The sequence below is a fragment of the Miscanthus floridulus genome, chromosome 10 (genome assembly GCF_019320115.1).
Source record: "Miscanthus floridulus cultivar M001 chromosome 10, ASM1932011v1, whole genome shotgun sequence".
In the NCBI taxonomy this organism is placed as follows: domain Eukaryota; kingdom Viridiplantae; phylum Streptophyta; class Magnoliopsida; order Poales; family Poaceae; genus Miscanthus; species Miscanthus floridulus.
In genome coordinates this window covers 4,086,363-4,102,585 of record NC_089589.1, presented here as the reverse complement: position 1 = coordinate 4,102,585, position 16,223 = coordinate 4,086,363, and the positions used below count along the sequence as shown (strand labels likewise).

At 46.5% G+C, this 16,223-nt stretch overlaps 1 protein-coding gene across 3 annotated transcripts; it reads left to right on the top strand.

The window, feature by feature from the left end:
- The first annotated feature begins 33 nt into the window (after nt 1-33).
- LOC136487525 (uncharacterized) lies at nt 34-5,481 on the top strand. Of its 3 annotated transcripts, none has more exons than XM_066484643.1 (8): nt 34-677; nt 902-970; nt 1,084-1,140; nt 1,216-1,290; nt 1,750-2,127; nt 2,210-2,347; nt 2,470-2,703; nt 4,749-5,481. In XM_066484643.1, the coding sequence occupies exons 1-8, from the start codon at nt 201-203 to the stop codon at nt 5,139-5,141; spliced, it is 1,821 nt and encodes a 606-aa protein (XP_066340740.1). In that variant the 5' UTR covers nt 34-200; the 3' UTR covers nt 5,142-5,481. The 3 variants fall into 3 exon arrangements, with proteins under 3 accessions (XP_066340740.1, XP_066340741.1, XP_066340739.1); XM_066484644.1 differs by having other exon boundaries at nt 1,753-2,127; nt 4,749-5,479; XM_066484642.1 differs by having other exon boundaries at nt 35-677; nt 1,738-2,127; nt 4,749-5,478.
- The last annotated feature ends 10,742 nt before the right edge of the window (nt 5,482-16,223 follow it).

Sequence of the window (16,223 nt, the reverse complement as noted above, 5' to 3'; positions counted from 1 at the left end):
CCTCAGCCAGGCACACGACACGGCACCCACCCCTGGCCCCCGCCATTATCAGCAGCGCAGCAGCTTCGCCTTCGACTTCTCCCGCCGCTCCGTTCTTTTCGCATTTCCCTGCATCTCCATCCTCGCCGCTTCGTTTGTCGCTTCCTCCCCCTGCCCCCGCCGCCAGCCGTGCCGATTCGGACAACCGCCGGCGCGCGCGGATGGCGTCGGCGGCGTTCAAGTCCACCACGCGCCGCGCCCTCCACGCCACCACCTCCTCCCGCTCCGACCCGCCGCCGTGCCCGCGCCGCACCCGCTCGCGCTCCGTCAGCGCGGCACCCCGGCCCCGCGCCGCCCACGAGGACTACGCCAACACGCGCACCAACCCGCTCTTCGACTCCGCGGCCTCCCCGTCCGCCTCGCCACCTCCGCCGCCCCCCGGCGCGGCTGCTAGTGGTACTGGTGCTAGCTCCGCCCGCGGGGATGTGGCGGGGCGGGAGAGAGGGCGTGAGCCGCGGCTCAAGGGCGGGGAGCGCGGCGGCGGAGGGAGGGCGCGGTCGGCCTCCGTCGCGCCGCCGCAGCAGCGGCACACCGCCTCGGTGTCGTCGGTGGCGGACTCTGCTGGCGATATCGCCGGGGGGAGGGCTTCGCGGGCGCGGTCGGTGGCCGACGACGCACGCACCTACCGGGGCTCTGAGGTCAGTCTACTCTCTGCTTCACGTTTCACCCGGAAATTGCGTGTCAAGAAAAGCTCCCGCTTTTCGATATAAACTTTCCATTGTTTTCCCCTTTCTATTTATGGTCAAAGCAGTACTAAAGTGTGGACATATAGACTAATCTGACACTCAATCTGCACTATCTCCTGACTGGCATCAGGGCATGCCAATTAATCTGAAGTTTTTGTCTTTCTTACATCTGACAGACCGATGCAGAAACCAGGGATGTCGCAAGGAAATTGCAGTCATGGAGGAGCCGGCATTCAGTTCCAGAGGTATCTCTACTCTGGTTTTGAATGTTAGATGGTTTATGTGTGTATATGCTGCGTGACATAACTATTTGTACTTCAAAGGAACTTGTATTCTCATAAATTTACACACCTCGCAGGGCAAGCATCGGGGAACTGATGCAAGTTGTTCATCCCAGGGGTCAACAACCGTAGCGGTAGGTGAAAATAGTTCGTGGGGATTTACTGGCAACATGAATATGTGAGTGACTACTAGTGTTTATTGTACACAGGGGTGCCGGCAAATGGATGAAACTACCCATTCAGAGTCTAGCACTGTTGTTTCTTCACCTGGCCATCTCCAGCATGTAAGAACTAGTGAATCTCTCGTGTTAAAGCTATTGTTGTTGCAATTTATTGGTGTAGCTCTGAACTCGAAAAAAGGATTACTTTTGAACATTTATGTGTGCTTATGCAATTTTCCTTTTCTAGTGTTATTGCAATGCATATGCCATTATGCTGCCCACTTGTGTTTGTCTGAGTTCACAGCATGGTCTCTTTCAATATAATATAAAATATTGTCAGGTTGAAAATGTGTTTTTAGAAATATTTGGCTAGTCCTGCTTTCCCTTTGTAAAGGAGAAAAGGTAGCCTTTATTTCCAGCTTTTGCTTTGAATTTTACTTTACTGTTTTTTGATCTTTGAGGAAAAAACTTTCGTGTTTTTCTCTACTATATTCTATCTGGAGCTTTCATTCATATTTTATTCCCTTATGCTAAGTTGTTAGTGATGCTACTATTCTTCTTTGACCATAGACCATTTGGCAGCAGAACCATTCAACTGTACCAGTGGATCCAGTTCTGGAAATTCCTCCTGAGTTCGATCCAGATTCTGCTGAGTTTATCTCTGACATAAGTGATTATGTGACAGAATATGGAAAGAAAAATATTGTGGAAATCCCTATTGATTTTGACACAGATGCTGCTGAGCTGGTTTCTGAGTCCAGGAACAGTGCAGCAAAACAGCACTGGGAGCAAATGGAAATTTCTCTTGAGTTTGATACAGATGCTTCTGAGCTGGTTTCAGACATATGGCACCATGGAGCAAACCTGCAAAGGGGGGAATTGGAAGCTTCTCTTGAGTTTGATCCTGACACCTCTGAGCTGGCTCCTGACATAACAGAATATACATTAAAACTCAAACAGGTCTGATAACTATTGTGCCAACTGTGTTATGCCTTTAGTTAAATGTAGTCATCAATTATAACCTTTTACTGCTGGATTGCAGTCACATGAACGTGCTCGAAAGCTTAGGGCAGATTTGGCAGTTGAAGAACAGCGGGAACAAGAACTGAGCAGAATGCTGAAGGGCATAGTAACAGTTCCAAATTTTACCGAGACACATAAAAAACGGCCAAGAAGAAAGGTAAAGATCTACTATTCCAGACAGCAGTAGAACCCATTTATATATTCCATCTAGAGATTGATTTGTTTTGATAATATTCAATAAATCAATCTTGAGCTGACCTGTTATGTCTGCTTTAACAGAGTAGCATAGAAAGACTGAAAGTGTCAAGGCATTTAGCTGAAGAGGCAATGAATTATTTTGAGGAATGTGTTTCAATTTCAACAATGGATAGCACTGATTTCTCATCACCTGAGGACCCTCAACCAAATTCAGTTGTGAATGTGCCACCAAAGAGCAATAGTAGATTCTTCCACAAAGGGATATCAATCTTTCAAGAACCCCACACTCCGGCTGATCAACATGCCCATCATGAGGTTAGTGAATTGATTTTTCTCTGTGTTTGGTGTTTTTTTTTTGAAACAAAGGCAGGAGCTCTGCCGCTCAATTAAGACGAAAGAATTTATGTACAAGAGGACTAGCCAACGGGATTTCAAAAAGGGCACCCGATAGGCTAACCAACCCACACGACGCAGCTGAGCACTAACACGGCACACTACCACGGGTCATCGTTGCCGAGCATGGCTGAAGACGCCAGCAGCTCCAACTTCTCATGGCAGTCCACACACAAGCCACCCACCAACGAGCCCGAAGCAAGTGGCAGCAACCGGTCATTGTTGCCAAGCTCAAGCACCCCGCAAAGAGCAGCTCCGACTTCCAATCACGGCCACACGCCTCACCTCCAGCGCTTGCCGACCCCTAGCAGACCCCAGCCTACGATGAAGGTGGGGGCTCGCCGCGTGTCATTGTTGCTGAGCCACGTCCCTGACGCAGCAGCTTCGACTTCTCGCAGCAAGACCCGCCTCCACGCGTCATCGAGGCACCAAGAAGCGAAGAACAATCACTGAGGAGACATCGAGGCCACGACGAAATCCAAACGCGACACCTTCAAGAAGGTAGCGACGCCGATGGCGCCACCGTCGCACGTCCAAAGTGGACCGGGCTTTCACCCTTGGATGATAGTGCTAGAGGGGATACACGACGCCCCCAACAGGGAAAGCGGCACCCACAGGTGTCGCCATCGCTAGGCTTTCGCCCAAGGAGTCCTCTAGCATGAACGCCGGGCCAAGAAGCAAGGCCCCTTGCCATCCATCACTGCCTTCACCGTTGTCCTGCCGCTCCACAGTAACCCCTTCAGAGGGGCTTCGACGCGCCGGCTGCACGCAGCAGTCGCACAGCTGCGTCGGCTGTCACCCCCTCCGGTCGGGCAACGCAGAGCCGAACCTGACTCCGTTGCTCGCGAAACACCGCCGCACGACCAACGCCTCAGCCGGCTGCTATCGCCGGCTCTTGGCACATGCTGCCGACGCTGCGACCCGACGTCAGCCACCACCAGACACGTGCCCCACCCCCGTGGGCGCCGCCCCCTGCCCAGTGGCGTCAGAACCGGCAGTAGAGCACCGGTGCCAACACCCTTTGCTGTCGCCTCCGCCTTGGCCAGCCACCGCCCTCGCCAGCCCTCCGAGTGCCAAATCCAGGCGCCGGAGCTCCAAATCCGGCCGTGTGGACACCGGATCCAGACGCCCAGGACTCGATCCAGCGATCCGGGCCAATGCTGTCGCCGCCGCCAAGTCTAGAAGAAGGGACGGGCGAGGCTGAAGGGGATCCGCCGGGCTCCACGCAGCCCGTGTGGGAGGAGAGCCGCCGGCTCGCTGTCACCTGCGCCACCAAATCGCGAGGAGAGGAGGAGCCCCGCCACCGCCATCTCGGCGAGCCACGTGGCCATGCCGGTGGCCAGCTCCGGCGGCGGCGTGGCAGGGGGAGGGGAGGGAAGGGGCGGCTGCTAGGGTTTGGGAGGGAGCGGCCGCCCGTGTCGCCCGCGTGGGGGAGCGACGCGGGGGCGAGAGAGAAAAGAACTAGGGTCGTTTTGTAGTTATAGTCAGAAGTATTCTTGGGATATGTTGTGCATCCTTATTTCTTGATATGATCTCCAGCAAATGAAGTGTTCTGGATCACGGGGAGCACCACAAAATCTCAATATTATATTCATAAGTTCTATATATTTTCTCCTTTTTTTTGGGAAAAAAAAATTGAACACCTTTTTAGTTGATTTTGGATATAAACATGCTGTTTCTTACCTAGCTTATAGTGGTCCCATGAGATAGAAATAGTACCTGAGCTGTGGATCATCCTGAAAACCATATTTACTAACATACTATGTTATATATCGATTGGTTGTCATTAATCAAAATATCATCCTTCATAGTTCATAGTTGTCACCCTTCTCTTGTTTTCATGTTGTAGGGTTATCTATATTAGTTCTTTCTGTATGATGTATAGATTTATAGGATACCGTCACCTTAAATCATCCTTGGCATCTTGTTAGAATGCAATTTTGATTCCCCCCTTCCCCTTCTCCCAGGAATCTGACAAGCAAACTCAGTGCTCAATTAGCGCAACTGGATCTGATGTGTCTGACAGTGTTATCTTTAGTCACACAAATGGCGCTGGTTTGAAAATTAGGAGCATCTCCAGTGATGATCCTGATGGCTTTGACACTCCACGGAGCAGAAGTTCTTGTTTCTCTTTCACCCATGAGCCAGTAAAAAGGGTTGAAAACTGTGATGTTCGGCAATACCTTGGGAATTTTGGAAGGGGAAACAGTAGCCGAGGGCTAAAAGAGACAAGATCAAGTTATTTTGCTGATGACTATGCCTCACAGAAAGTTAACCCGGACTTACTAAAGGATATGGTGACCTTTCAGAATCGAATAGAATATGGAGGGCTTGTTATATGTAACATTAGAACATTCTGACAATGAACAGAGCCACGTCCAAAGAAGTTAAGTACTCCGTATATCATGATGTAATTATAAAGAGACTAGCATTGTGCAAGTATTTGTGTAGTGGGCATAGTAGTCCATCTGCTTGTTTTTTTTTCTTGGCAAATGTGATTTTTTTTGCTGACTGCTATAACCTTTTATCATGTTTCTGTACTGATCCTGCATGTTTTTTTTTTGTGGGAATAATTTACACCATGTACCACTATAGGACGAAGAACTGATCATGATGTTTGAGCAGTTGATGCAAGAATTGTTAAGGGACGAGAATGCCACTTATTTTTGTTTATTAAATCTCTGTCGCTAGTGTTTGTTAATTGTTATCAACATTGCGAGTCATTACGTGCTATTACCGATGTTTTGTCTGTAGTGATAGGCTGATAGCATGTGCCACCTATTAAGAACATACAAAGGAAAAAAAAAAGACCATAGATCAAGCCTCACTAATCCCCATTTGGCACTAAAGCGAGGAGGTGATTGAGTCCTCGAGCTCCAGCCAGACCCCAGGGAAAACTTTCATCACTAACAGACAGCAAAGCTCTAGCGACACTGGGAGAGGCTTCATCAAACACACATCGATTACGATGGTTCCACAGCGTCCAAGCACCCAGGACGATCAGAGAATTCAGCCCTTTTCGAATGAGATCAGGAACACTGCTGCCGCTAAGATCCCACCATTCCTCAAAAGAATTTGCCTCTGGCTGTGGGGTGAGAGATTGCAACCCAACCCTTGGTAGAATGTTGAACCAAAACTTCCGGGCAAAGACGCACTCTAGTAAAAGGTGATTGATGTTTTCAGGAGCTTGATCACAGTGTGGGCAGCTTGTAGGATGAGGTTGATTCCTCCTTGCTAAGCAATCGGCTGTCCAACACCTATCTCTGATTACCAACCACATGAAGAATCGGCACTTGCCAGGCGCCCAATTCTTTCGGATCCTCTCCCATGAGCTAAAGACCACCATTCCATGAAACTGGTTTTCGTAAGCTGACTTTGCTGAGTATTTGCCATCACTAGAGAACCTCCAAATATGAAATATGAGTATCATCAATCTCTGGCTGCAGGCCCACTTCAGAGAGTAAATCCCATAAGGTCAGATATTCATCCATGACTTTCCCAGGCAGAGCCCCCTGGATATATCTCGCCCACGCATTATTAGTGAGTGCCTCCTGAACAGTTCTTTTCTTGGCTCTCCTGTTGGATACTATTGCAAAGACTCGTGGTGCTAAATATTATTATGGACATGTAACACATAAGCTAGCAGCAGTCAGCAACACATTACTGAAGATCTGCTGTACACATAAGCTAGCTTCGGCCATGTAACCATCTGTCTAACCAGAACAGAGTTGAAGCCCATTACCCACTTTGTCCTCATAGCTATGGAGAAAAGGTCCTGAGCACATCTATGAGAAAAGGTCCTCATAACGATGTGGAGGGAAATAGAAAAGGTGAAGTTGCAGATGCAAGGTGTGAGCAGCTTCTGTTCCGAGCTTTAACTTATCAGCCTGGCTTATCAGGCATGGTACAGTTTTTTTATCTCACAACAAAATAGCTTCAGCCGGTTTATCAGCCGCAGAAACTCAGTCGAACAGCTAAGAATCATGCGGTACAATAATCTTCCTAGTAATATGTATTCCTTCGACCTTTCTTGTTTGGTCATTACTCATTGATATACATGACGTGCAAAAAGAGGACATGATGTAATATAAACATATATAAAGGTACAGGTTTTTTCAATTCCTCACATCTCCAAAAATTTATCATTTTCTTTTATCATAATGATAGATAACTCCTCGCATCTCCAAAAAGAATCATTCTCTTTTATCATAATGAAAGATAAAACTAGAAATATTTTATGGTAGAAACTAAACAAAAGTTGAGTTCAATTCCTCGCATCTCCAAAAAAAGTCATTTTTTTATTGATAGATAAAACTACATAAATTTATAGTACAAAAAAAAGTTGGGGATGTAGTTATGGGGTTGATTCTTTCGTATCTCAAATAAACTATTTTTTATCATTTTGATAGACTAAACTATAAATAACTTATAGTACAAAACTAAACAAAAGTTGGGGATGTAGCTCAATGTTTAGAGCGCTAATCTATACATGATAACTGTGTGGGCTCGTATCTCAAAAAAAAATCTTTTATCATATTGATAGATAAAACTATAAAATAACTTGTACAAAACTAAACAAAAGTTGGGTGTGTAACTCAATTGGCAATCTAAACATGATAAGGGTACGGGTTCGATTCGTCTCTCATAAAATGGTTCTCTCTATTCCAATCAACACAAACAATAAATTTTATATGGTGCAAAAGTAAACTAAAGTTGGGGACGTAGTGCTGTGTTGGGCCATGGAGTAAGACGGGGCCATACCGGCCTCTACTTAGGTTTAGGGCTTCCCCTCTTAATGAAACACGGGCCAGCAATGGGCCTGTTCGAGGAAAAAAAAAAGGTTTAGGGCTTCCTCTACTTGTTAAATCCCTAGTTTTGACCAACCTCTACATTTGAGCTCTCAAATTAATTTCATTAATTATACACTAACACGTGCGATCCATCATCACAAATTACACATTACTTATAGGCCGCTGCATTAAGCCATTATTAACGGACGGGTTTGGAGTTCCATTGCCTTGAATGGTTCGGACGTGGCAACATTACACATTTTTACTTTGTCAACTCAATGGTAGGCCAAAAGTAGATGAGAAACGAGGTTAACTAATAACTACTAAACCAAACACGGAACATGCATTCCCCTGATTAACTGCACTATAAGCAACGTGCTTATGATTTTGAGTAGAATATTTGTCTCGGGTATCAGTATTAGGAATACCCGAAGAAGGGATCTAAGGACCGCGGACGACAACTCGTCTAGATAATCAAAAACGTATTTCAGTCTCGACCGACCCCGAAGGGACGGTTTCCGCCTCGCCAGGCCCCTCAGGCACGGGCCCCGTGTCACTCGACCCCGAGGGTACGGGAGCCGTCTCGCCCGACCCTGAGGGCACGGGCTCCGTCTCGCCCAACCCCTCGGGCGCGGGCTCTGCCTCGCCCGGCGAGGTTCGTACCGCGCCCAACCACTACCGGTCCAAGCGTGTGGGCCTGGGTCAAGCCTTCGACACCAGAAGGGCGCGGGCACGCCTTGACGTGCCCCGTGATCACGATAGGCCACGCCCGGGGGTTCGCATCGCCAACAGTGACGGGTGTGTGGGCGCTGTGCTGCCTAATCCCCGTACGGCCGCTGATAAGCATGTCGGTTCACCATGCCGTCCACCGGGATGGGATGGAACGCCACGACCAGCTGATGACGTCGAGGCATAGCACCAGTGGTGAACAGGAGCCCGACGTGGAGCCATCCCCATCACCATCTACAGCGTCGGTGGAACCCGCATGAAGGAGAAGAAGGATGTGCCGGTCCCAGATGGCTTCTTCTCATCAATTTTCTCCATCTCGCTCTTCTCTTTTTCTGGTGTAACCTGTATCTTCCCCTTCTTCTATAAAAGGGGTATCTCCTCTTCTCGATGCTGGTGATGTTCGGGCGACGTGGGGACTGGCGGCGTAAGTGGGGCGAGTCATTCGAGCGGCATAAATTCCAAGCGAGTGGGGGCTTGCGGAACGGAGTAGGTGCGGGGTGTGGGGAGCGGCGTTCGGACGGGAGCCTCGCACCGGACGTCCGAGCGCTAGTCGTTCGGATGGGACAAACCCCTGTATTGTCACATCGTTTCAGGGTTTTGACTAGCTGTTGTTAGCTCAGGTGTCCACGACGAGGGAGTGCAATCCACGCCCTGCTGCTGCTGTGTTTGGACAGCGGGAGAGGACGGGACGCTGGTGAACAATCGAAACTACGAACACATGGTTGATATGTGTCCATATATGTTGAGTTATGATGAGTGATTGTCAGAAGATGACCAGCCTTCGGTTGAGTTTGAGATTAACCCAAGTGTGAGTATGTGTGCAGCATGTCTCTTAGCTATGTTGGTGTCAGGTGTGAGTATGTTGCTGCTTACTAGCTGATTGGCTTACGATGGGAAGAGATGGCGAGCGAGTGGGTTCCATATAACAGTATGTACGGGACTGCAAGGAGATTAGATTAATGGCTCGTGCCTCGCGCATTGCGATTATCTATGATATATATCAACTTTTGCGTTTACTCCAGCTGCTATACACACGTACATGATTTGATTTATCAAACAATCCCTGAGTTGCCCACAGCTTGCTGCAAATTGTTCACATTCCTTATTCAGATCCCGTAGGGTTTCCAAGACAGTATGAGATTGATCATCACACAATCATCAATGCAAGGACAAGGAGCGGAGTTTTAAGTTTTAATTTATTGGTGAAAGTGATCAGATCGTGCACCACGAATAATCAGATCGACCAGAGGCCGGCTGATCTGGTGAACAGAAAATATACCAACGTGTGAGCCTTTCACGTAATAATAATGGGAAGAAATCGATGTGCCATGCCATATCATGCATGTGTGCTTAGTTTGGTATGCAATAACTAGACGAAGTGAAAGTGATGTTTTGTCTTTATATTCCGCAATTAGGATTATGCTTGTGCATTGCAACGGGAACAGAAAATAACAACATGACAACTGAAGTTTCAACATAAGTCGTGTTGTTACAAAAACTGTTTTGTATCATGGATACAACGATGGTTTTGCATTATTTCTCATTTTCTCCGGCTTTTCCAAATTTCTTGCGCTAAAGAATCCTAGCTCATCCATCTTCCACGAGCGAATGTATCTCTATCTCTATCTTTATCTCTACAACTAAAAAAGCGTCAAAAGTAATTGTTCATCTAGCAGACCCATTCCCTTCTTGATAAGAAAAATCTTCCGGCCATGGAAACACCCAATAAAAAAATCCCGCACCTGGGAGACCCATTCCCTTCCTCGATAAAAAAATTGCCGGATGTGGAAATAACCGATAAAAAAACTCCCCTAAGCATGGAAATAGTCGCTCAAACCCCTGCAAGGCCCATCCAACGAACCGCCCTGCCCACGCCGTCGGGTGCCACAACACCGCACCGGCCTCCTCGACCTACCCTGCCACCTCCACATCCTCCAACTATCAACAACCCATGCCATTCTCGTGGCATTGTTTTTTTCAATCGCAATGCACGGGCATGATCCTAGTCTAGAGAAAAATTTACTGGAGTTAGTCGTATGAACTAATTAATGTGGGCATCGGATTAACGATACATGTCTATGTGCTCAATCAATGAATGCATGAGATGGCTGCAGAGAATTCGTTGAAAAACTACATCTCTCTTATCCATTGGATGATTGTGTATGGACACGTGTCGTCAATCCATGGCAAGTGTCCACAGCTGCTCCATAGGAACAACCTCCACATGTATTTTCTAAATCTAGATGTTATAGCATTCAAAATTTCTACCAAATGCTCAACACATAACCTTGCATAAATAGCTAAGTAAACTCTAAAGTAGATGTCTCTTATAATATGAAATCTTGCTTATTCAATTTATATTGATTTCACACTATGAATTTGCTTTTGCTCTCCAAATATTGTATTTTGTGATGGGGAGTGGTCGTGGGAAAAAATTCCCTGCGTGGGGACGGGATGGGAGGAAAAGCTCCCCCACGAGCGTTCGCGAGGACGGAGAATTTCTTTCCCCGGCGAGGACATGAATGAGGAGCTATTCCCCGACGATGGGGAATTCCCCATTGACATCTCTAGTGACAATGGAAGTTCGGACAGGACGCATGAAACACTGATGGACAAGTAATACTAAAAGCCAATTGTTAGCAAGGTAAAAATTAGCCCTAGACCATTCAAACAGGAGGGCTAATATGCGCTAATTTTTTTTAGCAAGCCTCTAACTAGTTGGTGGTCAACTGTAGCTAATTAGCTAATTTTAGCCCCAACTAGTAACTAGCCCTAGCTTATCCAAACAGCCCTCAACACCACACCATGTGTCATGATTACTGTTTCAGGGTAATCATGCCATTTTAAACCATCCTTAATGTGTGCTAGGCATCCTACAACATCCAACTCTATGAAATCGAGAGGGTTAAACATTATTGATTGTATTGCGGTTGTCCTATGACTTCCTGATGTGCAAGTTAACAAAGAAGGTAGTTAAATATTAATTGATATTATAGTGCAAAATTGAACATAATGTGGGGACGTAGCTCATTTGGTAGAGCACTATTCAATGCATGAGTAGAGGAACGGGGTTCAACTCCTCGCATCTCCAAAAAAAAATTCTAAATTAATTAGGACGCCATTGCAAAATAGGGACGTAGAGCATCTGAAGAGTATTCTATTTTTTCTTTCAAAAAACATGTTGTTTTTTTTACTCTCAAAAAAGTACCCGGAGAAATAAATGAGGCCATCTCGAAGTGTTCTTTCCCAAAACATCAAAAATCCGGTGCCACGCACAATTTGGTTGCCGAAAGTTTTTTTCCCACCGCGTGGAGTTGCATCTCCGTCGCCGCCGCCTCCCTGCGATCGTCAACCTTCCCCTGCCGTCGGAAGCCAGGCTAGTGACCTCGTTGAGTAGGGCGGAGGCAGGCATACAAAAATTAATACACCAGCAGAGACAGGCAATCGGCCACGGCCTGGCAGGAGATGCAGCAGCAAAGCCGATCCCGGGCCCGGCGGCGGCGGCTGCCTTTGCCAATCCAGCGGCGTGCGTTGGTGCGAAGGAGAGTCGCGGCAAAAAGTATCGCGCCAGCGAGGGAGACCGCACGGGGAAAGAAATACGCGCGATCGGAACGCGCAGGGGGGTTTCCCGAGCGAAAAAAATTTGGAAGGATGGATCGGTAATCGTTGGAGAGGGGTTTTTTTTTAATCTTAAAAAAATCAAAGATTAGGAAAAATTATAGGGTACTCCTGGAGATACTTAACCTCTGTTCTATTGGATTATAGAAGTGCCGGTTTTGATTCCTCATATCTCCAACCATTGCGTGTCTTTCCTAAATAAATAATTGAATAAGACTGGAGATGTAGCTTAAATGGTAGTAGAGCACATTCTATCTATTATATAGTTATTTATAGTACAAAAATGAATAAAACTGGAAGATGTAGCTTAATTGATAGTAGAGCAGCACTATCAGTAGTACTATTATATAGAGATAGGTCGTATGGTTTTGAATTCCTCGAATCTCCTAATAATGACTTAGGTGGTGCTTGGCTGCCCCTCTTAAATTTTAGTTGCTGTCCCATCGAATGTTTGACACATGCATGGAGTATTAAATATAGACTAATTATGAAACTAATTGCATAGTTTACGACTAATTTGCGAGATGAATCTTTTAAGCCTAATTAGTTCATGATTTGACAATGTGGTGCTACAGTAAAAAAATGTGCTAACAACGGATTAATTAGGCTTAAAAATTCGTCTCGTGGAGTACTGACGGATTATGTAATTTATTTTTTTTATTAGTATCCGAACGCCCCATACAACATCCTCCCGACACACCTCTTAAATTTTAGTCACCGGATCAAACACCACCTTATATAGATAGAAATAGAGGCACATGCATGCATGGTTATATTCCTTGCATTGCATCTCCAGATAATTTTTTTTTGAAGAAAATCTCCAAATAATATTGTTTTCTATTCTGCGTGCCTTTGCTGAAAATAAATAGTTGTATAAAATACTAAAATCAATTGTAGTGCAAAACTGAGTAAAAAAACTTAACTTGGCATGTAGTAGCTCAGTTGGTAACGCATTATTATAGAAGGTCAGGTGTTTGATTCTCGATCGCATCTCCGAATAAACATTTTTCCTTTTTCCGCGTGTCTTTGCTAAATCGTCCAGCTTGAAGATTGTTACAACTAAATAATTGTAAAACTAGTGACAATGCAAAACTAAATAAAGACACACGTCGTGGTAGATCGATCAGCTAGAGCACTATTCAAATTTCAACGCATGATAGTGACATGGGGTTCGATTTCCAGCACACGTCCTGGTGCTGTCGACACGTACTGCAACTGAAACAGAACATATATATATGCTGGTACATATTACTGAGGATAGATTAAATTTTCAGAGCGAGCATTTCATGTTGTTACCCCTCTCTGCTAGCTAGCTTATTCAAGTGTAGAAACATTTGAGTGATGACTGATGAGTACCTGCTCCATATGCCAATTAACCCTCACAAAAATTGCAGCCTTGACTTGTGCCATCCGCTGTGTGTGTGTGTGTGTGTGTGTGTGTGTGTGTGTGTGTGTGTGTGTGTGTGTGTGTGTGTCATACCACTTCCATCTCAGTCAGGAGGTAGGGTTATGGAACCATTGGTGCATGGTGAGAAATTTCTTTTAATTTAGTACACCCTCCATGCCGCAGCTGAGGTAACTTGCAAGCAAGCAATGCACACATGTTGCTGCATACATAACTGTGGAGACTGGCCTGGCATTGGAGAGGAGGTTAGGTTATTAGATAGAAAGGTTTGGAATTTCCTTGTCGTGGTTGCAGAATCCGGCGACCTAATCACACCGTTACGTTTAGTTTTCACTTGACCAATTCCATCAAGCAAACGACGATCGATAGATCCAGCAGAAGGAAACTAAAGTAGCTGGGAAACCAGGCATTACGGTTAGCTACTAAACCAAACACACGCACTCGCTTGCATGTTTTTACAAGCAACGCGGTGTGATTAGAGCCTGCTTGTCTGAATAATTCAGAGCCGATCCCCAATGCCGAATTTTTTACTATTTGGCCCTTTTTTTGAAAGTTTCTCTCAAATAGACCCCTGGCGGAAAGAATTCCAGAAATGGACCCTTGGCTCGGGCGCTAGAGTGACTGGCGCCGAGGTCCTGGGCACGGGGAAATAGCCTGCCAGGGGCTCGGCGCCAGAGTGACTGGCGCCGAGCTCGGCGCCATAGTGAATGGCGCCGAGACACCTGCATTTAACCCAGCCTGCCCTTCTTCCCCGAGCGTTCTTCCTCTTATTTCTTCATTTTTCTCGGGTTTTTTTCTCGCCACTTCACCCTACCTCACAATCACCAGCAACTTAGAATTTTGGCTAAGTCCCTAAATTTACCATACGTATGGTTAGCAAGCAGAACAGAAGGGTCGATTAGATCGATTGATGCGCGAGCAGAACAGAAGGGTTGACATTGCCCTTTGGAGGCCTACGTTTGGTGAGGTCGATGGTTAGTAAGCATATCAAACACCCTAAATTTACCGTGAAATGGATATATAAAATTTAGGGACTTAGCCAAAATTCTAAGTTGCCGGTGATTGTGAGGTAGGGTGAAGTGGCGAGAAAAAAACCCGAGACGGAGGAGAAATAAGAGGAAGAACGCTCGGAGAAGAAGTGCAGGCCGGGTTAAATGCAGGTGGCTCGGCGCCATTCAGACTGGCGCCGAGCTCGGCGCCAGTCACTCTGGCGCCGAGCCCCTGGCAGGCCATTTTCCCGTGCCCAGGACCTCGGCGCCAGTCACTCTGGCGCCGAGTCAAGGGTCCATTTCTGGAATTCTTTCCGCCAGGGGTCTATTTGAGAGAAACTTTCGAAAAAAGGGCCAAATAGTAAAAAGTTCGGTCCCCAATGCAAGCTGCTGCTGCACAGGAGTCAGCAGCGAGCGTCTCTGCTGCGTGCGCCCGGTCGGCGTCATGGTAATTTTCACGGGGTCGGACGGAGAGCTAGCCTAGCCGCCTTCGGTTTGGTTTGGAAAATCTTTTCCCATGCCATGCGTGCGCGGTCATATGATCCACATGATAATTGATCCGAGGCCGTCAGGCTTAGTGGCTGTCAGTTTTCTGAATTCGGCAGAACACGTTTTGTGCTGTGCCAACCGTTACCTTCGGTGGCTGCAAATCCTCCACAAATCACAGTTGCTATCATTAAGTCGTGGTGAATTTGCTCCAGCGGCCACACATGTGCATCCGCCTCGCTTTAGTCTTAGTTTTTTTTTTCCAAGGGAACGTGGACTTATATTAAATCTTGGCGGCACAGTAAATCCCCAGATTACACATCAAAATCTGAAATAAAAAATACATAAAATTCTTTTCAGATTCTTCCATCTTCTTCCTACCCAATGGCATCCCTCGAATGCCCAGTGCAGTCCCTATGTCGAACCCAACGACTAACCCCAAAACATTGGACATGCCGCAAGATCCGACGCTTCGGAGCCAGTCTAAAACGCATCTAAATCGCCGAAAGAATATCGGCAGTTGCATCTCGGGTACAACATAGGCTGCAGATCACCTCAAGACCTTGAAATCCTCTCTGCGACCATCGACGATGAGATCGATGACTTGGAGTCGTTGTCCTCGTAGGGGCTCCCAGAAGCACTCCTCCCTTGCAAATAGAGGCCACAAATGGACCGTCTGCCGATGAAATCGACATCTGCAATAGCGATCTCGTCGTGACAATCACCGAAGTCAATCACACAATACACGATCCTAACCGGAAATCATCTTATTTCACCGGTTATGAGTAACTGCTATTAGCTGGTTTGGTCCAACCAGTAAGATAATTGTTAGTTAAGTATTTAGCTAATAATTAGTTAGACTATTAGCTGGATCATTTAGACCAATCTAACAAGGTAATTACTAATAGCTAACTATTAGCTCTATGAATCAAACGTAACCTTAGTTTCCAAGTTTAAGCCGAGAGACACGACACACTGCTGAGTACAAACAAGTACATCGATCAATGCTTCAAAGACGTTATAAGGTTTGTTTGGAGCTTAGGAATTTCACACGAGAACGCTATAATTCTGTTCTAAGGTTTGTTCGCAACGTAGGAATTTCAAATAAGTCAGTTTAGTTTTTCTAAGAAAAACTCAAGGATAAGACAAAATCGTGTTCCAACCAATGCTTTACAGATCGTTTACCGAAGCAGCTGGCCAGCACAGTCAGTCAAGCAGCCATGGTCCATTCATTCTCCCTCCGGTGAAACCGTGAAAGCCAACAAGACGGGGTGATTCAATGTTGATGATTGATCTTGGCGACTTGTTGCTTGCAGTCCCATTCTAGCACTCCTGTACTCTGCTCTCTCCTCTGCTCTGCTTCCACAGGTGTCGCCGGCGGCGTCGGAGAGAGCAGAGAAGACAACCTGCCTGCCTGCCTGCCTT